Genomic DNA, 25,788 nt, shown 5'->3' on the forward strand with positions numbered 1-25,788 from the left:
CTGGTGAAACTCTGACTTTTCGGAAATTGTTTTAAGGATACTGACGATATATTCATCTCATAGGGAGATATTGGGGCTGTAGGGAGAATGCTCCAGGACTTCGTGTCGAAATTTTTGAAAGAGAATCTCCTTGGCCATACACCTTGCCTCATAATGCTGACACCACTGGAATATTGTGTATCATGCAAGACACTGTTCTCCAACACCTTTCTCATCTTATGATACATCTGTGAAGCATACACCCCTTCTGTGTGAAGAAACTGGATATCCACTTTATGTGCTGTTTCGGAGGAATCCATCATGTAATGAATTGCAAAAGCAACTCTCCCGAAATGAGGAAATTACTGTAAAACCATCAATACTGCTTGTGCAACTAGGAATACCATCACACAATCTTTCAGTAAACACATTGTCTGACTGGGATTACATACAATGTCGCTACAGTGAATATCTTCTATTCATTTGGCTTACCTTACATATATAATACCACACATTATTTTTTTTACACATTTCAGTTCCCTTATATTGCTTCATTAGTTTATAATACATATCACACAATACATTCTCTATCATAAGTTAATTATTATGTTGCTTAATTTATTACATATTGATTTCTACAGTTCTATGTCTTTGTAAATTAAAAGTGCTGTCATACAAGTTGATAGCCCACAACTCACACATACTAGCATATTTTGCAGTTAACACATTTCTGTTGACAAGTAAACTAGTTGAATGTGACGATGGGGAAGAAGTAACACTAAAATAATAACATTTGAAGTGATCAGTGTAGCATCGTAACACATTTTACAAAATGCAATAGATTTATATTTGTCATTATGGAGCAACTTTACTTTTCATTTACGAAAAGAGGAAAATAATAACAGAAAAATAAACTGCCTGAATACAGAGTAATTCTAGAGTCCGTAAAAAGACACTTCAAACCACTCATAGTAACTTTAAAAAAGGAAATTTCTTGCAGTAAATGAAACTTGAATTGTGTCAAAAATGGTTAATCAAAATGTATTCACAGAATCTTTAATCTCAAGTTACTATTAAGAGTATACAGCAAATAGGCTTCAGGTAAACTCATAATTTCTGTTCCACTACAATGTTTCTATCAAACCAAAGCTCTGTGGTAGTTGTTCACTGGAACACCAGAAACCACATTATGTGAGAAAACAAACTGTTGTATATTAAAGATGTTTAGATTTTCTATCAAGAATCACCTCCCACCTATTAAAAATAAACACTTTTCCTTACTAAATCCATAACATCAGCCCTACAAGGTTTCTTCAGTTATAAAGTTCTTGGATGATAATGTTATTTGGGAGACATAGTAGGAAAAGACAGGGAATACATTGTACTTAAGGAATAAGAGAAATACGATTTCCAGTTTTTTTACAATTTTCAACATGCTGTTCCAATAAAGAATAACTCTCTCCAGGCATATCCACTTCATGGATATATGTCATTTTCTACTAATATTGAAAAGCATAACCACATTAATGAATTACAGTTTTGTTACTTAGCTGATTCTGTTGCTGGCCTCCTTATCTTGTTTTTGGGGGTGTGATGGTCTCAGATACTTCCTGTACAAAGAAATCAAAACTTTCCAGAACTGTAAATATTTGTTGAGTTCTTAACTATGAAATGAAGAGTTTTCACAATTTTAACTTCTGTATTATGAAACGTTTCACTTGACTGACTGAAAAAAATTACTGCCGCCAACTTCCAATCTTTAACTCCATACAAAACATGGCTACTCTTTACAACATCTACAGCAGAACTTGACTGTTACCTACAATACTGGTAACTGAAATGCAACTGCCTTCTTATAGCTCTTCCTACCAAGCATGCACAAGATCAAAGATTCCATAAAAATTCATAGAATTAATTATTTACATCTCTGGTAGAGATCTTATTTGAATCAGATAACATATTTAATGAAACTTAATAGAAATAAATTTACATTTTTCGCAAAAAACTTAAAAATTATCCTACTCACATAAAATATAAACAATCAATCATGAAATATTGCATTTTAGTAGGTTTTCCATGAACTTTTTCACATACAAATGAAAATATTAATACCTATCAGTAGTAGAGGGTTCAAAATGTGTATCCAGCTTAATTATGCCACAACATTCATTTAATAGTTGATTTTGTAAGAAACATTTTTTCTATTATGGAGAATGTTCGTCAACTTGCCAGACAATTTAAAAAATTGAAACAAAATAGCAAGTACATGTAAATATGAAATAATTTACTTTTGATTTTGAGGTTACTGTGCACAAATAATATTACTAGTGTCAAAAAAATTTAACTACCAATGCTTTTTATCTTCATGTACCCAAAAAACACAATGTCATAACTGCCCAATTTTCCTGAGTCAGTCCATCACTTCAAATTGCAATATTTTTTGTGTTCTTTCTTTAACCTATGTTTTTATATTGGAAATCAGCATTTTTCATCTACTGAGAAGTGGCAGTTGAAATTAGTATGCTAATTATTATGTGCCTTATATTTAGTGTTATTAGACAAATATCATAGCTTAATTTTTAGAAATACATACGTTTTAATGAGTGCTTGAAATAATCTTATCTACTGACTTCTGATTAAGCAGCATTTTTTCTGTGTTTTCTGAAAAACACAATGCTTTTTTTCATTTTTCTTATTTTTTATCTATGTATGTTTCGATACCCATGTCCCATTTAGTGGTCTCAATTTCATCTCAGTAAACTATTATATAAAGCTTTGTTTGTTTCTCTATTTCAGGCTTAAAAAATATAAAATATGTTTCTTATTTTGTTGTGATTTTCAGGTGACTAATCACAATAAAATAAAAAGTTCTTGTTATAGCATTTATACGCAAAGTAGAAAACCAAGCAAAAGGTTGTATAATATCTTACAGAAATAAAATGGGACTTATTGCAGGTGTCGAACATGTACGGGTAAAAAATGAGAATAACGAAAGAAACACTGTGTTTTGTAGAAGGCAGTTGAAAACCAAAAATAAATCAGCATATGTGTGGGTAAAATTATAAAGATGGACCATAATTGTGGGTACTCTTTAGAGCCAAAATTTCCTGTATCTTTTATGTTTTAAATATATGCAAGAGTTGTTGATAACACTAGCAAATATAAATAGTAGATCTATCTCAATAGATCTATTTTTTTCAGGTCATTGTAAATATGATAAGAAGAAGGTGAACAAATGTGAGGAACTGAGAGATGACTTAACTGACTCATTACTCTAGATGTCACCTAGTTCCAAACTTTATTTGGAATTTATGTTACTGCCTCTTGTATGAAAGACATGATTTGAAAATATCTATGTATTTTCACCTAAATCCATATCACTGTGCTTTTTTTCAAAAAATAATGAATGTGTTACATAGTTGTGATAACTGTGGAATCAAGGAACCATTTTTTGCATGTTTTCTTGCACTGAATACACTTTTGTAGATACTTCATGTAAAACATAATCCTAATGCCCAATTTACCATCTCTAAAGCAGAGCATGTAAAGCCTGATTAACAAGTTTCTTCCCAAGAATTTTATAACATTTTCATATGTGAATTTTCAATAATACTTGAACAAATGGACACAGTATTACTGACACCAGTCATATCGTAATTCTTAACACAAAAATCTATTAGAATAGTTGATTAAGAGGTGGGTACATCTCTCTCTCAGCAATAAACAAATAATATGAGCAAACTTTTTAAAAATAAAAGTGTAAAATGAAAATGAACAAATGTTCATCAGAATATGCTAGGGTATCAGAACATTAATATGTAAGCAGCTGACTGACTGCCATACAGCAAAGTTATGACTCATACCACCTTCATTTGGAATAGCAGACACATTCAGTTCAGCAACTTGGAAAGTCAGAATTGTCCGCTGAAAAGAAGTCTAGCTACAGAATGAATTGCAAAAGAAGAAGATAAATATAGCCACATTATATGAAACAAAACTAAATTATGGGGAACAGTGGATCTACAAGAATATAAATTACATCAAAATATAAGAGAAGCAACTATCGCCACAGTAGAGAAGAAGTATTACACGTATATCTTTTATAATGAGAGGCTTACGTTAGTGCAATTTAAAATATCTACAGGACATATGACAATAGTAGAAGTTTACAGTCCATAAGACGGCAGAAAAGAAGAGATGAGGAAAATCTATGAGAAATTGCGATCCACCATCAGAGAGATTAATAAAACAGATATGCCAAAACTCTCTGGAGACTGGAATGCCTGAGTTCAGAACACTCCTATCAAGGACATTGTAGGATACTTTTGGAAAGCCAGAATTAACACTAATGGTGAGAAGAAACGAGAATATTGCACATTTAATGCCTTAAAGGTAACTAATGCATTCTATAGGAAAAGGGATATTCCTAAGTACACTTGGAGACATAGGGGTTCTAGATCAAACATTGACTATTTGGTAGCTAATACAAAAGGAGTATCTCTAGTGAATGATGTAACAGTATCTAGAGGATGTGATATATACATCGGTCATTATCTGCTGATGTCCAAAATAGCTCTTGGAATAAGACAGACAAAAACTAAGAACGACATTATTACTGCAAACTAAAATGAAGGAAATTATAGAATTATGCTGTTAAAGAAAAATCAGTAGCTGGTCTCTCTCTATCATCAAATATTGAACATATATTTGGTAGAAAATGAAATATAGTAGGACATTAATGAAGAACAGCAGAGCATAAAGAATTGCATGAAAAGAGCTGTAGCTGAAGTGAAACAGAAAATAGTGTATGAAAATTAAGTACAGCTAAAAACAGATAAATTAGAAAACAGTACATAACTGCTAGAAACACAGCCAAATGTCTAACAAGAAGAGCACACTCAGAGACAGTTGGGAAACATTTGTGACGTGGAACATGATGTAGATGGGGCCAAAGGCTTCGCCTATAAATTATTAAAGGACTAGCTGATAAACCTATCACTGTCCAGGTATTCATTTTGCCAATTTTCTACTACAAGCGAAAATTAAAAATGTTTGTAGTGAAACATCCAAGTAATCATGAAAACACCTACAAAATGATGAAACCATTATGGAAAGAAACGCATAATTTATAAATGTATGAGTACAGTATCCAAATTAAGGAACATTACCCCAGACAGTTTCTGTAGGCTGGACACAGCTGCTTCATGTGTCTACAACACGATTATGTAGACATCTCTATGGAAATGCCTTTGCATACCTCTATAACTGGCTACAGTTCTGTTTTCGCCTACAACCATTTGTGCTTCACAATTGAAAGCTGTCAAAAGCGCTCTCAAGTGTCAGGAGTTTTCTTAATTTGAATCGACTGTATGAGTGTCTTAGTAGTAAAGAATAAAAGTATTAAAGCTCCATGCGCACCAGTTTTTCAGGCATCTTATTGTTTATAACGCCATATCTTCTGAACTATGTTAGGTAGGTGGTTCTTATCCTCATAAAAATCGATGCCTGACAGTAAAGGATATGTGTGCCAAGTTGGGTCAAGATCGCTCCAGTGGTTTAAGAGGATATGTGGAACACACACACACACACACACACACACATATTGACCGTGACTGGGCCAAATATCTCACGAAATAAGTGTCAAACGAAAAAACTACAAAGAACAAAACTTGTCTAGCTTGAAGGGGGAAACCAGATGGCGCTATGGTTGGCCCGCTGTTTTATAATATGTATGGATTTAAATATACCTCAAAGAGACAACACACAAATAGATGTAATAACACATGGTGAATGAACTGAACGCTATAAAAATGTCTAGTTTAATCCCAAGGCAAGCATTTCTACTAATCTTGAAGATTATTAGTAAAAAGTATTGACTTCCTTGCATTAGGAGGCAATATTAAAAAAAGAACAAAAAGTCACTGGGACTAGATGGCATAAATATAAAACTCATAAAGAATGGAGAATTTTTACTCTCAGACTCGGCCTTCTTCGTGTGTTAATCGTCTGCTGGCTGACAATGGGGTTCCCTGATCCCTGGTTAATAGTTACTGTCTCTCCTGTATTTAACAAAGGGGAAAGTAATAAACTCACAAACTGCAGAGTTATAAGTATATTGAATTCAACCTATAAACTATACACAGGCATATTAAGTAATGGATTCAAGCCAATAGTAGAGGCACTCTTGCATGAAGAACGTGACGATCAGGATAGTTTCTGAAAAGGGAAAGCTTGTATTTACAACGTATTGACTATGAAACAGCTGCTAGAGGACAGAAGGGAATATCATTTGCGCAGATATATGGCATATGTAGATCTAGAGAAGGCCTTCGATAAAACAGACAGGCACGAATTATGAAATAAAATGGCTCTACCAGGCTACCTTAAACACATAATAAAGTGTATAAAAAGTTTATAACATGGCACTTACTTCAGGCTCAATTTACCCAGTTACAGTAGGAGAAATATAGTTATTAATCAGGAAATAAGGCAAAGATGTGTATTATAACACAGGCTTTTTAACATTTATGTGGATGATATCCTACACAGATGGAAGCATGAGGCGTGACCCGGAATTATGTCAAGAAGGACCACTTCAAATGTTCTAGCATATGCTGAGGACTAAATGATTATGTAAAACACTGAAGATAATGTTCAAACAGCTATCTATTTACAAAATAACTTTAGTAAAGAATACAATTTTAAAATTTCTACATCAAAATCAGTAGCCACAGCATTCCACAGATATGATTAATTAAATGACAAAAGTTTAGAATGGGTTCAACTTCATCGCTATTTAGACTGTGATATCTCGTGTGATTATGATAGATACTTAATAAATTAGGATGTTACCAGGAAATACGCAGAACAATTTGCTGAAAACAGCACTGACCGAAACACAGCTGAAGCTATATAAGACGATGGTAGTGCTAGTTATCCTATATGGCAGTGAAATGTGCATGTTCAGACAGAAAGACCACAACCACATACAAGCCACAGAAATGAAATTCCTTAGGGCACTACTCGGACACACACGCTTTGATAAAATAAGAAACCAAGGTATGCAGAATCAGTTACAAACATTTGCAATATGGGATAAAGTGGACAAATATACAGGATGTTCGGAAATTTCCGCTACAAATTTCTAGGAGTTGTAGAGGGGACTGAATAGACAGTATTTTGAAAGTACCGTTTCCGTGCTACAGCCAATTGAAAATATGTTTGCTAGGTATGCAAGCAACAGTTTATTTATGTATAGGGTGCTTACATCGAATCGGCTGATGTCATTTGATATCTGTCACACCCCTCTGGCTTGGTTCGTGCTTCATTACATGTCTGTGAGTGTTAAAGCAACATGGCTGAATACACATTACCAGAATACACCGACATATACTTCTGTATGGCGAAGTTCATGACGATGGAAAAGCTGCTCATTGCCTTTATCAAGATCGTTATCCACAATGTCTGACTACATTGCATACACTTTTGCCCACAATTACGCAACAGCTTCGAGAAAGGAGTAACTTCCCCAACAGCATGCTTGACTGTGGTGATCCAAGGAGATGTAGCATACCCGAATTGAAAGTGGCCCTACTGTAAACAAGAGTGTTTGTGAAAATTGATTAAGTTTCCTTTCTGTTTCTTTCATTATTAATTAGTGAAACTGTATAACAAGTTATGTACTAGGTCACATCTAATAAATAAGGATAATTGTCAAAGTACTTTAAAGTTTCAGTGCCTCTATTAATTCGAATTAAGATACAAAGTTCGTTCGGAAATGCATGCATGTCCGAAGGAACAGGCACTGTGGCGATTATAGTCGACATGAGATAGAGGAAATGTATTCGTAGTTGCGAATATGGACTACCATCAGCTAGATAATCGCATGACGACAGTGAAAATTTGTGCGGGCTCGAACATGGATTTCCTGCATATCACGTTAACAGCATGTTTTAAAATTTTTGCAGTATGGGAATGGTACAATTCTGGACATGAGCTCCAATGCAAAATATTATCTACTCAGTCCCCTCTAAAGTCCTAGAAGTTTCTACTGGGAATTTCTGAACACCCTGTAGAAGCAAGTGGGAAGATCATTTAGAAAGAATGGATAATGCAGTGTCTCCGAGAGTGACACTGTCACACAGACCTATTGGCCAAAGACACCCAGAAAGCCGACACAAAGCTGAACTGAGGTCTTTTTTATTTTTATTTTTATTGGCTTCCGGCATATAAACTGAACTGAGGTCAGAACAGGCCGAAAGAATATTACCTGAAGAATGATGATGATAATCACTATTCTCATAGTCCTAAGAAAACATCATCATGTGTTGGGGCTAATTAGTGTTAAGAGGCTATTATTATTATTGTTATTATTATTATTATTATTATTATTATTATTATTATTGGCACTAATATGGACACTTGTATCAAGCGTTATTATACTGGCAACCAATATTGTAATACTATCGAATAAACATCTCTCTGACACATGAACTGAAATAGGAAACAGCATAATAAATAATTATATATTACAAGAAACAGTATCCCCTGCCACGCATCTAACAATGTGTTTTCAATTTATGGGTATAAATATAAAGTGGAAAAAGTCGCAGTGCTATATGACGCATTTATTCGAGTCGGTGTGGTATCGATACTCTCGTAGTGCCAGAGCACTTAGGTAATTTAAAATGAAATGAGGAGGTGTGAGGGAATGTCCTCTGGTTAGAATATTTTTTGTTGTGTTCATGTAGCCGCTAAGCTTTCAGACGCTGAAAGCTTGTTAACCTGTTGCGCAGAATATAAATGAGCCTTTTACCAAAGTCTCACGAAGAATTTAGTCACAAGGATTTCTGGAATTCGTTTTTCAAGAAACGGGGAACCAGGGCTTTTGAGTGGTAAGGCACTCGTTTCGGCGTAACCTATATGACATGTAAACATGATGTTGACACCGGTACTTTGTGTATAATAAGCGTTAATGGACCTTAATTTGCAGGTACGGAGAGTACCCGGAACTATGTGGCCTGTTGCACAAATATATCAAGCCAAAGGACATTATTCTTATGATAGGTTGTGGAAATTCCTCACTGAGTGCAGATTTATATGATGTTGGCTACAGGTTCGTAAAAAACCAAAAAAATTATTGGGTATTAACGTGTAAAATATGTGTAGCTTGGAGATCTGCAGTTAAAATGATGGGGAAAGATGAAGAGAATCAAGTTGGCGACGGGTAAAAAGTGTTCGTCGGAGGTGTGTCAGGTTGAGGGGTTCCGATGCACGTCTGTGGAACATTATGTAATTTTTTTTAACACATGAAGTGTCATATTTACTTACTTTAATTCGCCCATGGATCATCTATCAGTGACATACGAATTGTCATGGTAATGAAATAAAAATCAGTATCACAAAATATAGGTATACACAGAATAAATAAGTATGCTCTGCAACAGTAGGACAGTGGTCAGGCATAATCTTGATGAAGAAACCATCCTGGCATTTGCCTGAAGTGATATAGCAAAACCCAAATCAGGATGAATGCAGAGGCTGAAGTCTGGCTCCTCAAGTATGAGGGTCAGTATCATAACGGCCTCACTGCCTCATTCAATTGGTTCATGTTACACAGTGTTCTTTGATTTACACACAGTGTGCTTCAGTTGATATGTAAAATCTATTTTTGCTGTTTATCACTGCATACACTAATACGTGCTGAGTATTTCCGTATTAATCAACTTCAAGTAGAGCTGTTAGTTGTTTGCCACTTGTATTTTGCCAACTTTTAGAATTAGGAAAGTATAGATACATTCAGCTTGCACGTGTTAATTAATGTATATAGGGCTTCTTGCTCGTCATTTAGGTTTCACAGACTTTGTCAAGCACTTGTACAACTTTGTATTTAAATTATTTGCTAAAATAAGATTTATTACAGGGTAGTGCAGATCATTTGTTGTCAAATTTCATTATTGCATCAAAATTCAAATGTGTTGGTCACAAATTTCATCTGTAGGTAAATATGCAGTGATTAATTTTCCCAGCTCATTCAGCATATACCCACAAGAAGTTTGTATAAAAGCACACGCAACTCAAAATAATTCCTTCTGTGCATGAATAATTAACCTCCAAGTGAGAAGTTACATGAAGATAGTGTACTCAATATGTGCACTTTGGAACTTTGATCCCAACAGACTCTCCTCCCTCATCCACCCCAAATTGTGGCGTTAGTGACAAATGGACTACAGCATAATTTGAGAACTGTCTTATTGTTGGTAGCACTTACGTTAAATAACTTATACACATCATCATTATGATGTGGACCCTGTTATGTGGGTGATTCAGCTATTTATAAAAATAATCAGTCATTGTTGACTTACAGTCCATAGGTATTTCAAACACTTTTCTTATCAAACAAATAAAATTGCAAGGTAAATTCGAAAATCTATTCTGATATAGAGAAATCTGAGGAGTGTTCTGATGCATGTTATAAATGTCAACTCAGACTTCAAAGAGGGTGGGGCGTAATGTATCCTTTACTCAGAACAAGATGAGCTGTGCTTCTTTATGTTCATTTTGAATTAGTAACTTGTATAAACATTTACTGCTAGTTAGTTCCATGGGTCATTTTGCATGATTATGATGTGGAATGAGTCGTCTTACATTATGATCACAACTTAATTTCTACGTATGGGTATATTCTGAACATGCACAGAGGCAATGAAACAGTCATTCTTCCCATGCTCCATACGTGAGTGGAACGGGAAGAAAACCTAATAACTGGTACAATGGGATGTGCCCTCTGCCAAAGACATCACAGTGGTTTGCAGAGTACGATGCAGATATGGAATAACCTATTTGCTAGACCACTTTATTGCCAAGGAGTCGGAGACCCTGTCATGCATTAGATGTGTGGGATTAAAACATTAATAAATAAAAATAATAAAATTTATTTGAATCAGATAATTTCCCAGTAGGATGTCAGTCACATTTCCAAGAATTATCCAGAAAATAAAGTAATTTTAAGACAATATAAGATTGCTGGATTACAATGTTCCCTGTTATGCATCCAGAGGTTAAGTAAAATACTACATAATTATAGCAGAATAATTGTAAGTGGACACTTCATCAAAACCCGCAGAATGTGTATGCCCCAGTAGAAGCAAGATTCACTAATTATCCTGTTGTTGCAAAGGTAGGTAATAATCCTTGGAATGTAATAGCTGAAAAACATTTTTGCTTTCCGTGGACAATCCTTACAATGGTGCATGTTAACTTGCCTGTGAATTGCTTTGAATTATTTAATACATTGGGAAATGAGTATGTTAAGTATTACAGGACTGCATCTTTTTCGTGTTCTGTTAGAGATATTAATCTCATAAATTTTGCATTTGATGATTTATGTGGAAGAAAGAAGTGATCCAGCACTGCAGTCAGAATTTGAGAGAACAGTAGGTGATTCATGAAATCAGATTTCCTAAAGAGTATTTACATAACATTGTCAGTGGCGAGGTTAGCAAATAAAACATTATGCTTTTAAATTGCTTAACAAAAAAGAGAAAGAAAAATTGAAGCTCCACTCAATGAAGATTACATTGGTAACAAGAAGGGAAGACATACAAGAGAAGAAATTCCGGCACTGAGCAGTTTGACAGGGTGAAGAAAAAATAAAAGTACCTTCCTTACATTTGTGGACACATACAAAGCCTTCAGTATTGTGAGGTGGAAATATATGTTGGCAATCCTTACAATATTATGGCCAAAGGAAGTCTGATGAGCTGTCTAAAAAGTCTACCAAGCAAAGTGGGCATTACAAAAGTGAAAGATCAAGAAAAAGTTTTTATTAAGGAGAAGTTAAATTAGGCTAGTTGATTATCAAGACTGTTGTTCCACTTGCATGTGGGAGAATCAATAAACCGGAATATATGTTAGAGGATTTATTGGGATGATATTGGCATCCAACATACCCTTGTGGCTGAATGTTTATTGAAAGGAATGGACAACATGCTTAGCATAGAATACCTGATGTTTTTCAGGACCTCACTGACAAACTTGCAGAAATGATAGGTCACACAGTGGATTTTTTATTTTTATTAAGGTTACAGTAATGAATAGTAATTGAATATATAAGAAACTATCAGCCTCGATTGTGGTAATGAAACCAACCTTTACCTAGATTTCAGTCCAAATAATTGAGCCTTCTTCAGAAGATATTCCTGAATCTATAATTTGTCTAAGAGGGCATGGTCTAGAAATGAAACTAAAACAGCCTGAGTAGGCCATGCCCTCTTAGACAAATCATAGATTCAGGTATATCTTCTGAAGAAGGCTCAATTATTTGGACTGAAACCTAGGTGCAGGTTGGTTTCAGTATCGCAATCGAGGCTGATAGTTTCTTATATATTAGATTATCATGATTGCTGACTGTGCTGCAATGTTGAAAGCAAAAGAATAATAATTGCACAAAAATTACTTACTATTGTTATTAGTGTTATGACTGTAATTGTCATAAATTGTTCAAAAAGCCTACTTTGTGCCCCAGTACATGTTGCACACATTTGTATCAATACCTGACCAGCTCCAGAGAGCATGTCAGGATTCTGTCAGATTTTGTGGAATGCATAAGTGTTTCGGCCTGTCAGCTCAGCTCTAGTGGTAGTTGGAGTAATGTAAACCTGCTCTTGGCATTTCCCCATAGAAAATAACCAAGGGGTGTCCACTTGGTCATAAAACACCTCTTCCTCATTCTACCAAGGGTTCCCCGAAATCGAGCATTAGCTGTGCTCACGTAACAATGCTGAACTGTGCTGGAGCTCCATCATGCTGCAACCAGAGACTTGTGTGCATAGCAAGTGGGGGGGATTGTCCAACAGTTCCCGTAGTGTGGTCTGCAGGAACTGTAAATTACCTGCTCCAGTTAACCCAGGTGAAATATTACAAATCCTAGATGATCATAATCCACAATTTCTGCCCACATGTTTATGGAGAACTTTCGCTGGTACGATCTAACAGCAACCGCTTGGAGACTCAAGTATTTCCAGAGTGACTGTTCCTGCTGTTGAAATATCTGCCACGTGTAAAGAAGGCCCCATCTGTAAATAAAACGTGTTGAAGGCAACATTATTCAATCTGTGGTATATGAACCATTGCATTTGATGTGGGTAATAAGCTGGTCATAAAAATCTGCATCTTTTGAAGACTACACTTCTGGGCTGTAATAATCTCCAAGGAGATACAGGACCTTATATAGTAACTTGGCACACAGCACATGTGATACTTCAAGGTTCACTGCTAAATCTACAGATCACTTTGCCCTCAAAATCTGGTTCTTGTATCATGCCTGCAATCACCAGTATGCTAAGAACGTAAACTCCGTTTCTTGTAAGCATCCACGAATTACAGCAAATGTACTGCGATGTGGCTGTTTTCTGTAAGGGAATAGATTTTTGTAGATATGAAGAACTGCTCTGACGCTACCTGTTGCCTCACTGTCATTAAGCTCATTAAATCTATACTTCATGCATCGTTGAGTGCTAACAGCAAGAAAACTTGAATTAAGAACTAGTAAGCTGCACGGCACTGAAGATACACTTACAACAATTCAAGTGACAGGATTGATAAAAACTCTACATAACAACTTCACTAGGAGATGCAAAAAATGGACCACTAGGTGGCAGTGCACATCATGGGTGTGCACATAAAACATAAATGGCAGACCAAAACACATATGTTCTTTAACAAAAGATGATCATCTTTATGTGACCTACCATCCCTCAGTTTTTTGGTGAGGTCCTGAGAACCTTGTATAGTAAGGACAAATAGAGTTAGGAATAGAACTTAAAAAGAGTGGCACAAAGGAGAAAAATGTCTTCCTTAACATCAAAATTGGGAATGATTTGGTACTGGATGAAATCTCTGCAGTCTTTTCGTGACTGCAAAAAGTTTTTCTATTTCAGGGGAAAAACACACATATTTGTTAACTGTGGTAGTAGCAGCAATTCAGTCACAATATAGTGGCAGTTGCAGTGTGGCATGCATAGTTGGCACAGAAGCTTCGAAAGAGTCTAGGATCGCTATTGAATCAAATGAAATCATACTGTTACCATTGGTGGAGACTTTAATCAGCCAACAATTAAATGCGAAAATTAGTGTTGTTAGTGGTTGGTGTGATGAGACATCTTGTGAAACAGTACTAAATGCCTTATCTGAAAACTACCTAAAATTGGTAGTTAGGCACCCCATTCATGATGGAGATACATTGGATCTAATGGAAACAAATGGACCTGACCTCTTTGAGAATGTCCACATCGAAACTGGTATCAGTGACCATGACACAATTGTTGAAATAGTGATTACCTAAGTATAAAGGACAGCTGAAACAAGCAGAAAGATTTATATATTCAGTAAACCAGATAAAAAATCATCAGTTATCAATGAGGAACTTGAAACTTTCAGCACACTGCAGGAGCATGTAGAGGAACTACTGCTGAAGTTTAAATGCACAGTTAACCTTGCACTGGATGGATGTGTACCCAGTTGAACAGTTCATAGTGGAAGGGACCCTCTATGACATAGTCACTGTACAGAAACTTCTAAAGAAAAAGAGATCACTGCATAATAGGTGTAAAATGTAGTGTAGGGCTATAGATATAGAGGTGCTGGATGAAATGTATTTGGCTGTCAAGAGAGCAATGCATGATGCCTTGAATGTCTACTGTGGCTGAATATTGTCAGATGATCTTTCACAAAACCTGAAGAAATTCAGATATGTAAAGGCTGTTAGTGACACAAGTCAGTTTCCAGGCACTCATGAGTGAGACGGCAGTTGAATTGAGGGTAGAAAAGATAAAGATGAAATATTTAACTCTGTTTTCAAATGTTGCCCCAGTTTAATCCTTGGACCACCGAAACATGAGTGAAATAAGAGTGTGATGTTGAGAAACAGCTGAAATCATTAATACTGAACAAAGCTCCAGGATCCAATGGAATACCTATCATATTCTATACTGAATTTGTGGCCAGTTTTAGCTCTTCTTGTACGTATAATCTATTGTAGAGCCCTTGAACAAAAACTGTTTCCAGTAATAGGAAGATAGCACAGGTCACACTCGTCCACAAGAACAGTAGTAGAAGTGAGCCACAAAAATACCATCCAGCATCCTTCACATCAATTCGTTGTAGTATCTGAACATTTTCTGAGCTTAAACATAATGAGGTATCTCGAACAGAATGGCCTCCTCCCTGCTAACCAGCATGGATTCAGAATACTTTAGTCATGTGAAACTGAGTTCACACTTGTATCGCATGATATACTGAAAGCTTGGGATCAAGGCAGTCTGGTAGATGCAGAAGTTCTTGATTTCCAAAATGTTTGACTCAGTACCACACCTATGCTTATTGTCAAAAGTATGATCATAGGGTAATCAAATGGAATGAACTGAAGACTTTCTGGTAGGGAGAATGCAGTATGTTGTCGGAGATGGTGGGTCATTGTTATATGTAAAAGTAACTTCAGGTATGCCACATGAGTGTGTTCAGACCCTTGCTGTTCACATTTCATATAAATGACCTTCTTGACAATAGTAACCTCAGACTTTTTGCAGATGATCCAGTTATTGTAATGAAGTAGCTGCATAAACAGTCAGTCAGACCTTGATAAGATTTCAAAGTGTTGCAAAGATTACCAGCTTGCTTTAAGTGTGCAGAAATGTAAAATTGTGCCCTTCACAAAATGAAAAAAATATAGTTCCCTATGACTACAGTATAGTTACAGTTGGAACTTGCCACCTCATAGATACGTGGGTGTAACACTTTTTTGAGATATCAAATGGAATGATCACATAGGATCAGTTGCTGGTAAAGCAGGTGGCAGACTTCAGTTTATTGATAAAGTACTGAGGCAATCCAGTCTGTCTACAAAAAAGATTACTTGCAAATCATTCTAGAATATTTCTCAAATGTGTGGGACTCATATCAGATAGGACTAACAGGGGATATTGAGTGTATACAGAGAAGGGTAGCACAAATGGTCATAGGTTTGTATTACCCGTGGGAGTGTGTCACAAGTGCTGAGGAAACTGAACTGTCAGATTCTTGAAGAAATTTTACTAACAATGTTTCAAGTACTGGCTCTAGGGGTATGCTACAACCCACTTATCACCCCCATAGTGATTATGAGGACAATATTAGAAAAATTACTGCATGCACGGGAATGGAATGGGAAGAAACCTTATAACTGGTACAATGGACATACCATTTGCCATGCACTTCCCGATGGTTTGCATAGTGTAGATATAGATGTGTAGAGTGAAGAAACTATGCCACACTTGGCAGTCGGCATGTGATTCCTCATCCCCATTCAAGACAAAATTGTATCTACCAAATGTAGTCCTACCAATAGGTTTAATAGAAAAGTCATTTAAAAAATAAAGAAAGAGGCTCTGACAGTGCTGTAAGTATGCGCAACATGGTGAAGAACAAGTAGCATGAACTCTGAGCTGTGTTGGAGCTGTCTCATTAGCTCTGTGAGACAAGGCAATATCATGAGGAACAGATATGCCTACTCACTGATGTTTGGTGATATTTGATGCGAACATGACTCAGTGTGATTGTATCAAATTTTTGCAGTTAAACATCAAATTGTATCTAATTTCCACCGAGCGAGGTGGCGCAGTGGTTAGCACACTGGACTCGCATTCGGGAGGAAGACGGTTCAATCCCGCGTCCGGCCGTCCTGATTTAGGTTTTCCATGATTTCCCTAAAATCGCTCCAGGCAAATGCCGGTATGGTTCCTTTGAAAGGGCACGGCCGGCTTCCTTCCACGTCCTTCCCTAACCCGATGAGACCGATGACCTTGCAGTTTGGTCTCTTCCTCCAACCCAATCCCACCTGTTACTGTAGCCTTTATTTAAACATAAAAATATAACATGAACTACTTACAGACGTAAAGGACTACTTTGATTCGTCCACGTCACAAATAAAGCCTATAGAAAATAATAGTGGATACAGTAACATCATCTTTATCCAGTGAAGTAAAAAAAAACTTGCAATAGGTAGGCTACACTACCTGGTTCTCCTCCCACAATTTCAGCCCGCAGGTTTATACCAAAGTGCACCTGAAAGTCACGTTTACGAGTGACATGTAGGTTGTGTTACACCAATAATGGCTGTTGCGAAGTGTGAAAATAGCTCTAAGAGTGAAGCTAGATTCCTCAGTCCATATATTGTTGTTTATAAAATGTTCATTATGTTCCACTTGGTGTAAAAGCCATTCACGAAACTATACCCATTAAATGCCGTTGTCTGGCTGCTTGTGTTTGGATAACATGTAATGGTAAGGATTCAGTTCTTCATTGTGCAACACTTCAATAACCAGTCTTTCATATATTTGGAAATGCCTTGCAATACCATGGGTATGTCACCATGGTGATTGGTGAACGCTTTCAAGAATCACGTCCTCTGTATGTGCTGTGTGATAGGCTTGAACGACCTCTGTCCATTACTTGTTGACAAAGGTTACCAATTTCCCAAGGATGTTGTTCTGAGTGACAAGAAACATCCTTATCTTGATGGTGCCTTTGAGGGACCATACAGGATATGCATGAGCAGCAGCAGCAGCAGCAGCAGCAGCTTGGTTGTCAGCTGCACCCAGCACCGATCGATAACATATTCATTGTTTGTGTATTCCATTGGGAAGCAGCCCTACATGAACCAGTTACGTTTGTGCACTGCGTGTTTAGTAGACACGTGCATGCAGTTTAATGGATGTCACTGTCATGTAATAGACTATTGTCGTATGATAGAATGATGTCCTGCTTATAAACAGTGAGAACTGGAAATTAGCGTTTAAAAAATAAAAAAAAAGAACCTGATAAGGATTCAAACTATAGCTCGATTGGATGTGGGTTTGATGCCCCACCATCTAAGATGACTGATGCAGTAGTGTGGGCTGATAAACATTTCCATGCATATGTTGTCAAAATTAATCTGATCGGATTTTTCTAGATAAAATTTTGTCTTGAATGTGGATTATGAATTGCGTGCTGACCGTACAGTTAGGTATTTTTCTTCACCCAGTAGGTGTAGCAGATAAGTTTAATAATCATTTCCTAATGTTGCAGAAAATGTACATACACAGCTCAAGAGAAGAATCTCAGCAGTTTGTTGAAAAAGCAACTCTCGTAAGATTCAGATATATGATTGTATCTCCAGCTCCTCCTTCTGAAATTAAGAAAGTTATGTATCCTCTCAAAAATACCTGTGTGCATTTGATGGTGTTTTCAACACAGTACTAATGATTTGTTCCCATACAATTGTCATCAGCCAATTCGATCACTTGACGGGTTCGATTCATGGCGGGGTCAGGGATTTTCACCTGCCTCCAGATGCCTGGGTGTTTGTGTTGTCTTCAGTATTTCATCATCATTTATGACAGTGGTGCAGTTGGACTGAGCAAAGGTTGGGACTTTGTATGGGTGCTGATAACCGTGCAGTTGAGCGCCCCACAAACTAATCATCATCATCGATCACTTGATGATTTGGCCTCTTTGAGCTGGCGTGCAACACAAGATACCCACAGGTTCTTCCAGTTCTGCCAATCTTGAGCTCCCTTTTACCAATTCAATCAAGATGTTTTTATTAAGTCTCTGTCCAATGTTCTTCCCCTTGGTAGTTTTTGGTAAATTGGGCTCCAGTCTAGTACTTGTTTCAACCACCTGCCATCTTTTGTTAGTGACATGACCAGCTCAATGCCATTTCAGGGTATTCACTCTTTCTGTTACGTCACTGACCTTTGTTCTCTGCCTGATGTAAACTCGTTGCGTAGCCCAGCATTGATCTTTCCATTTCTCTTTGGGCTACTGTTAGTTTTCTGACAGTGAACTAATTTAATGTTCGTCTCACAGCCACAAGTTGTGACTGGTAGTATACATTAGTCAAAAACTGTCTTCTTCAGCTTGGCCAACATCTTGGACTTCAAAACTGAAGGGAATCTTCCATAAGCATGCCAGCCTAATTGAATACATCAAAATATATCTGGTTTTAGGTCTCCTTTCATATTTTGCAGATGACCCATATAGATATATTCTGTGACGCTTCGCAGTTGCGTCAGACAGATATATAGTATTTCCCTCCCTCTTAATTTTATCACAGTTCATTTTTAGTCCAATTTCAGAGCAGACTGACACAAGTTCACTAACCAATATTTGGAGTTGTTCTATACTATTTGCAAGTAGTAAAATATCATCAGTGAACCTGAGGTTATGTAATCTCTTTCCCAGAATTTTGATTCCCTTTATTTTCCAGTCTAATTTGAACGTTGATTTTTCGAGGACTGCTGAAAATAGTTTTGGAGATATAGTCAGCTTGTTTTACACCTGTTTCAATGGTAAATCCATTGGTTTCTTAACTACATATACAAATGCTGTGGAAGTTTTGTGTGCGTTCTATAAGACTTTTAAGCCTGTCCTATTCCTTGCTCTGTTAGAACTTCAAACACAACTGTGTGACTTGAATGCCTTTTCAAAATCTATGAAGGTAAGGCAAAGAGGTAGCTGGTACTCATTTGTTCTACTAATTGTTTTGCGTGGAGTGAGGATATGATCAATTGCACTAAACCCTGCACAGAACCCAGCATGCTCAATGGGTTGGATGAGGTCAAGTATACTTCTCAATTTGATAATCAAAATTCTAGTAAAAAAATTTTCTACAGTTTGGACAGGAGGCTGTTAGGGTGCTAGTTATTTAAATCTTTAGCACTACCTTTCTTATGTATTCTGGCTTTATTCCAATCTTGTTCCATTGTGCAAATAACTTTAAAATATTGACTGAGATGTCATCACTGTCTAGTGTGGTCCCTTTTTTATCTTGTCTGTAGCATGTTTGACTTCTGAGGTGATTATTTCTGGTATTTGGGAAAAAGAGGCATCCAGTTCATCTAGATTAAGATAGTGACTTTATCGTACATGTTACTGTAAAAATTCTCAGTATATTAGAGTATTTTTTTCTTATCTGTAATTTGCCCTTGTTCTGTGTCTGATGCTATTAGCTGATTGGAAAGAATCATAAGCTTTTGTTTGGTCATCTTTAAACGAGATTTATTTTCAAGACTGGTTTTTAGCATACTTCTTGATGTCATCTTTCAGACTCTTTTCAGTGCCTTGCACTTTTGTGTATATTCTGTCTTATTTTTGTCTGTTAGGACTTTTATTATTCTTCTCTTGTCATCAAACTTACTGTTTGTCAGCTTCTTTGATTGGTTTTGAGATCTGCAAAAGCCACCCACTTCAACTGTTGTGATTAGTGTCTGTTACTGCTTCTGATTCATATTCTTTTAATTTTATCTTAATTCTTTCTTGAAATCTTCTTTCCATTCCTAGAGATTTTTGAAATTAAAAATTTTTCTTTTTCATTAAATAAGTGCCAATCTTTTATCTTCTGTATTCAATTCAGTGCCTGCTCTTATTAATCAGTGATCACTATTTGTATGGAACCTGGTCAGCACAGAGATATCTTAAATGTTTTGAGGTCTGTAAAGTCTCTTTCAAAGTTGGGACCCCCTAAAGTTGATTTGCAGGTAGGATAATATAATAAGCCCTACTTCATTGTCTGAAATATGTAATTTATCACTAACTCAAGGAATTTTTCTTGAGATATTGAAATATGTCACTGTTAAATAACTCTAAGAAAGTTGATAGGTGAGATGTCAGTACAGTTCTTCATTAATGACCTTCTGGTTCAGGATGTGTCAGAAAGTGATGTACCGTATTCTGGAATAGTATCCCACCTAAGCAACAATATTATCTTCAGTAAATAACCGTTTGCATTTCAGGAAGGTTGCTCTATTGAGAATGCCATTTACACATTCACTCATCAAATTTTACAAACATTAAATAACAAAGTATTGCTAGTTGATGCTTTCTGCACCCTGTCTAATGTTTTGTGAATCACAATATTCTCCTATATGAAATGAAGTTTTATGGTACTGATGGTGTAGCCAACCAGTGGATGTCCTCATAATTTGTTGTAAATAATTCACTGCAGTTCAAAAGGAACAATTATGTACATAATTACAGTGGCGGAAGAAGAAAATGACATTCATCACTCCAAATTAAGAATGTCTTTAATACAAAAAAGGGGTGCACCATGCTGCACCCAAAATTTTCAGTTACGTACCCAGTAATATAAAAGTCTGACAGACAGCAAAGTAATATTTGAAAGCAAGCTAAAAAATTATCATTGATAACTATTGTGTTGAAGAAATTCTATTATTGTAGTGTGTAAAAGGGCACGGGTAGGAATTACTAACTTATACCTGGAAGCGGGAGGGGGGGGGGGGGGGGTCGGTGATGGCTTGTCAATATCAACATGCAGCCTTATATAATTTGTGATGTGAATGTATAGTGACTCGTTCTTCCACATCATTGAGTTCTATCATGCAAATGATCCATGGAACATCAAACTAATCTATCACATTTCATGCAAGCTACTGCCTCGGACTGTGGTTGGTATTTGCTAAAAAGCTTTAGAGATGCTTGCTTTACTAACTTCAGATGACTAAAATAAATGAGAGACCAGCAGACTCCGCAGATAATATTCTGTGGCATAATTAACACTTGAATAAGTAGGCCTAAATAAAGACATTCCCTCTTCCTTTATATTGTAAAACCCAAATCATGATGCCTGATAGACTAAATTTTTATTTGTGATATTATAGAATAAATGGAAAATGCCATTTTAGTATGTATTTCATTGTTCATTACAGTGAGCAACCAATCATTAGTTGATAAATAATTGCATTATAGTAGAGTTATAAAGACAACATTTATCACAAATACTGATCTGTGTTTTGTTTTTAATAGGCATCTAACAAATATAGACATTAGTCATGTTGTTATACGGCAGATGATTGAAACACATGGCAAGGACCGGCCAGATATGGTTTATAAACAGATGGATGCCTTACATATGACATTCGATGATAATGAGTTCAGTGTTGTCCTCGACAAAGGAACACTTGATGCTTTGATGCCGGACAACAGTGAAGAAGTTCAGAAGAGAATAGATAAATTATTCAGTGTATGTACAATTTTTTATACTTGTAACTTTTATCTTGCATTAATGGCATCCATTAAAATATATTAAATCTTTTTCTTATTATTATTGTACAGGAGATAGATCGTGTCCTGCGGGTGGGTGGCCGTTATGTCTGTGTCTCTTTACTTCAAGAACACATCCTTCTGAAACTGTTGGAGTACTTCCCAGCTGCAGGGTGGATGTTCAGAGTTTGCAGATGTATTGAAGCTGAAAGAAAATCACCTGATGGAGATGGGCCTGCCTTCCCCGTTTTTGTAGTAATTTGCACTAAGTTTAAGAAATTGGCCAATGCAACACCAGTAAGGAAACATACAAATGTTATTAAACTAGTAATATTTGTAGTTGTTTATGTTAGTCCATTATTTTGGAAACAAAATTTATGATACAGTAAGAATTGGAGGGGTTGGGAGAAGAAAGTGCTACCCCACAAAAGTGTATGTTGAAACACATGGCAAGGACCGGCCAGATATGGTTTATAAACAGATGGATGCCTTACATATGACATTCAATGATAATGAGTTCAGTGTTGTCCTCAACAAAGGAACACTTGATGCTTTGATGCCGGACAACAGTGAAGAATCTGTAGATTTTATCAGCTTTTTACTTAACTTTTATCCAACAACTTTGCTCTCATCTGTGTCCTATTATTGCTATCCTGTTTTTCTTTATCTTTAATCTGCATTTTACTCAAGATTTTGCTTTTTTGATATTTCCAGTTCTTTCTTTGTCTGCTTCTCTCGCATTTGGCCACAGTTTTTGATTAATGTCCTGTCTTCAGTTCCCCATCTTTGATCTGTGGTTGCTCTTGCTTCAGTGATTAGCAGCTAGTTAGTTATTTTCTCTCATCCTACATATTCTACATTTGTATTTTGCACCAGTATAACATCCCCACGTGTGGGTCCGGGGGTTAGAATAGGCCCAATGTATTCTCTGCCTGTCGTAAGAGGCGACTAAAAGAAGTCTCTCACATTTTGGCCTTTGTGATGGTCCCCTGTAGGGTTTGACCTCTAGTTTTCCAAATTTTCCCAAAAAGTGAACCAACTGGGGAAGGGCGCCTTATATGATGCATCGTGTCCATCACGTGCTGAGACTTCTTGCATCCTTCGTCGACATGGATTTACACTTCCGCTCATTCTCCAGCTGTTGGGCGAAGTCACCCTCCTGCATGTGTTTTCCTCCATCCACTGCGCAGTATCATTTTCTGTGCTGACGATGATAAAGGACCTGTTTGCTTGGCTGCACCTGATGTCCTGCATGGTAGCCAGTCCGTTGTGGTGGGGCCGCCGTGTACCCTGTAGGTTGTAGCCCCCTGACCACACAGGGATCGCTCTGCTGATGCCTGTGCCGTTAACTCCCCACGAATGCCAAGGAGTAGATGCTCGTCACCCGGGGGCAGCGGGACTCCCGGCAGTGGCCATCCTGCCTTTGTTGCAGCTGGGTGGTGCCCATGGGGAGGGCTCCTGGTCGGAGCGGGTGGCATCTGGACAGATGGCACGCGATGAAGCGTACCACATCATCACTTGCTGGTGATCACACACCAGCCATCTCCAAGTGTTCCAAGTCACAGTACAATGCTTGGAAGTACGACCCTAAATCATTTCCCTCCCTGGCCACACCATGGGAGGGATGCCATGCTAAGGACGGCAGCGAACCTTGTTTGCCCTGGTACCTAATATGTAAGAGAGCTGATGGGGACTCCTTTGTTTCAATGAAGCCTCAGTTTTTTGTTGAGCATTTGGAGGACAAGTTTGAGGAGGTGGAGGGCTTGTCAAAAATGTGGTCGTTGTCAGACTTGATAAAAACGGCATCCTCTACCCAGTCACGGGCATTACTTGCTTTTGAAACACTGGGGTATGCTTCCATTACCACCAGGCCACATAAGAGCTTAAATATGGTCCAGGGTATTATATTCCACAGGGACCTTCTTTTGCAGTCTGATGACGAGCTGCACTCCAACTTAGAGCGCCGAGGTGTTCATTTCGTCTGGTGTGTCCATAGGGGTCCGAGGGATAATGAGATAGCCACCGGTGCCTTCATCCTTAGAGGGTGATACATTGCCCGAGAAAGTCAAGGTGATGGTCTACCACCATGATGTCAAGCCATATATCCCTCCCCCGAAGCGGTGCTTTAAGTGCTGGGAGTTTGGCCATGTGTCATTCCACTATACTTCCAGCATCATGTGCCAAGATTGCCGATGCCCATCACATCCCAATACTCCATGTGCCCCACCTCCCATCTGTGACAACTGCGGAGAGCATCATTCACCTTGCTCGCTTGACTGCAGGATTCTCCAGAAAGGAAGGAAAATTATGGAGTACAAGACCCTGGACAGACTGACCTACACCGAGGCTAAGAGAAAATTTGAACACATGCATCCTGTGCGTATGACATCGTCTTGTGCTGACGCTCCAACAGTTCTCGCATTATCAGCACCGTCAACCCAGGTCACCTCTCAGAGCCGCAAGACTACACCTGCCCCTTCAATGGTGGGGGGCATTTCCCTCCCTGTTGCTCCTGCACCACCTACTTCGGGAGCAACCATCAGGGACGTCCATACCCACTTCTAAGCCGGAGAACTGTAAGTCTTCTTCAACTTCGCTCACTAGGAATGTTCCATGCCTTCTCAGTCTCACGATGTCATCCTCCAGTGGAATTTCAGCGGTTTTTTCCACCGCCTGGCTGAGCTACGGTAACTGTTAAGCTTTACACCTGCTATCCGCATTGCTCTCCAGGAAACCTGGTTCCCAGCAATGCGGACCCCTGCCCTCTCCGGCTATAAGGGATATTACCTTAGTGACTATAAGTGTGTCAGGTGGAGTTAGGGTTTATGTTCTAAATTCAGTCTGTAGTGAACATGTGCTCCTTCAAACCCTTCTTCAAGCTATGGCTGTCAGAATAAGGACGATGCAGGAAATAACTGTCTGCAATGTATATCTTCCTCCAGATGGTGCAGTACCCCTGACTGTATTAGCTGCACTAATTGATCAACTCACTAAACCTTTCCTACTTCTGGGAGCTTTTAATGCCCATAAGCCCTTGTGGGGTGGTACTGTGCTTACTGGCTGAGGCAGAGGTGTGAAAAATTTACTGTCGCAATTCGAACTCTGCCTCTTAAATAGTGAGGCCACCACACATTTCAGTGTGGTTCATGGTAGTTACTCGGCCATTGATTTATCAATTTGCAGCCCAGGACTTCTCCCATCTATCCACTGGAGAGCACATGACGACCTGTGTGGTAGTGACCACATCCCCATCTTCCTGTCAATGCCCCAGTGTCAGGCACATGGATGCCTGCCCAGATGGGCTTTGAACAAGGTGGACTGGGGAACTTTCACCTCTGCTGTCACCACTGAATCCCCCCACACAGTAACATTGATGTAATGGTTGAGCAGGTGACTATCACAATTGTTTCTGTGGCAGAAAACGCGATCCCTTGCTCTTTAGGGCACCCAAAGTGCAAGGCAGTCCCTTGGTGGTCGCCAGAAGTCGCTGAAGCAATTAAGTAGCATTGGCAAGCTCTACAGCGGCATAAGCGGCACCCTTCCCTGGAGCACCTCATAGCCTTTAAACAGCTCCGTGCCCGTGTTCACAACCTTATCAAACAATGGAAGGAGGAGTGTTGCGAGAGATACGTCTCCACCATTGGGTACCACATGGCACCTTCCCAAGTACGGGCAAAGATCAAATGTCTTTACAGGTACCAAGCCCCAACACCTGTCACCAATGTTACC

At 37.9% G+C, this 25,788-nt stretch overlaps 1 protein-coding gene across 1 annotated transcript in view; it reads left to right on the top strand.

Annotated features, from left to right (window-relative positions):
• The first annotated feature begins 8,653 nt into the window (after positions 1 to 8,653).
• The window catches only part of LOC124797907 (eEF1A lysine and N-terminal methyltransferase homolog), a 77,819-nt gene continuing 60,684 nt past the window's right edge, over positions 8,654 to 25,788 (top strand). The window contains exons 1-4 of the mRNA XM_047261028.1: positions 8,654 to 8,873; positions 8,972 to 9,094; positions 21,823 to 22,039; positions 22,132 to 22,356. Coding sequence (XP_047116984.1) covers positions 8,782 to 8,873; positions 8,972 to 9,094; positions 21,823 to 22,039; positions 22,132 to 22,356 — 657 coding nt within the window. The 5' untranslated portion in view covers positions 8,654 to 8,781. The remainder of the gene's footprint in view (positions 8,874 to 8,971; positions 9,095 to 21,822; positions 22,040 to 22,131; positions 22,357 to 25,788) is intronic.

Source organism: Schistocerca piceifrons, chromosome 5, assembly GCF_021461385.2.
Source record: "Schistocerca piceifrons isolate TAMUIC-IGC-003096 chromosome 5, iqSchPice1.1, whole genome shotgun sequence".
Taxonomy (NCBI): Eukaryota; Metazoa; Arthropoda; class Insecta; order Orthoptera; family Acrididae; genus Schistocerca; species Schistocerca piceifrons.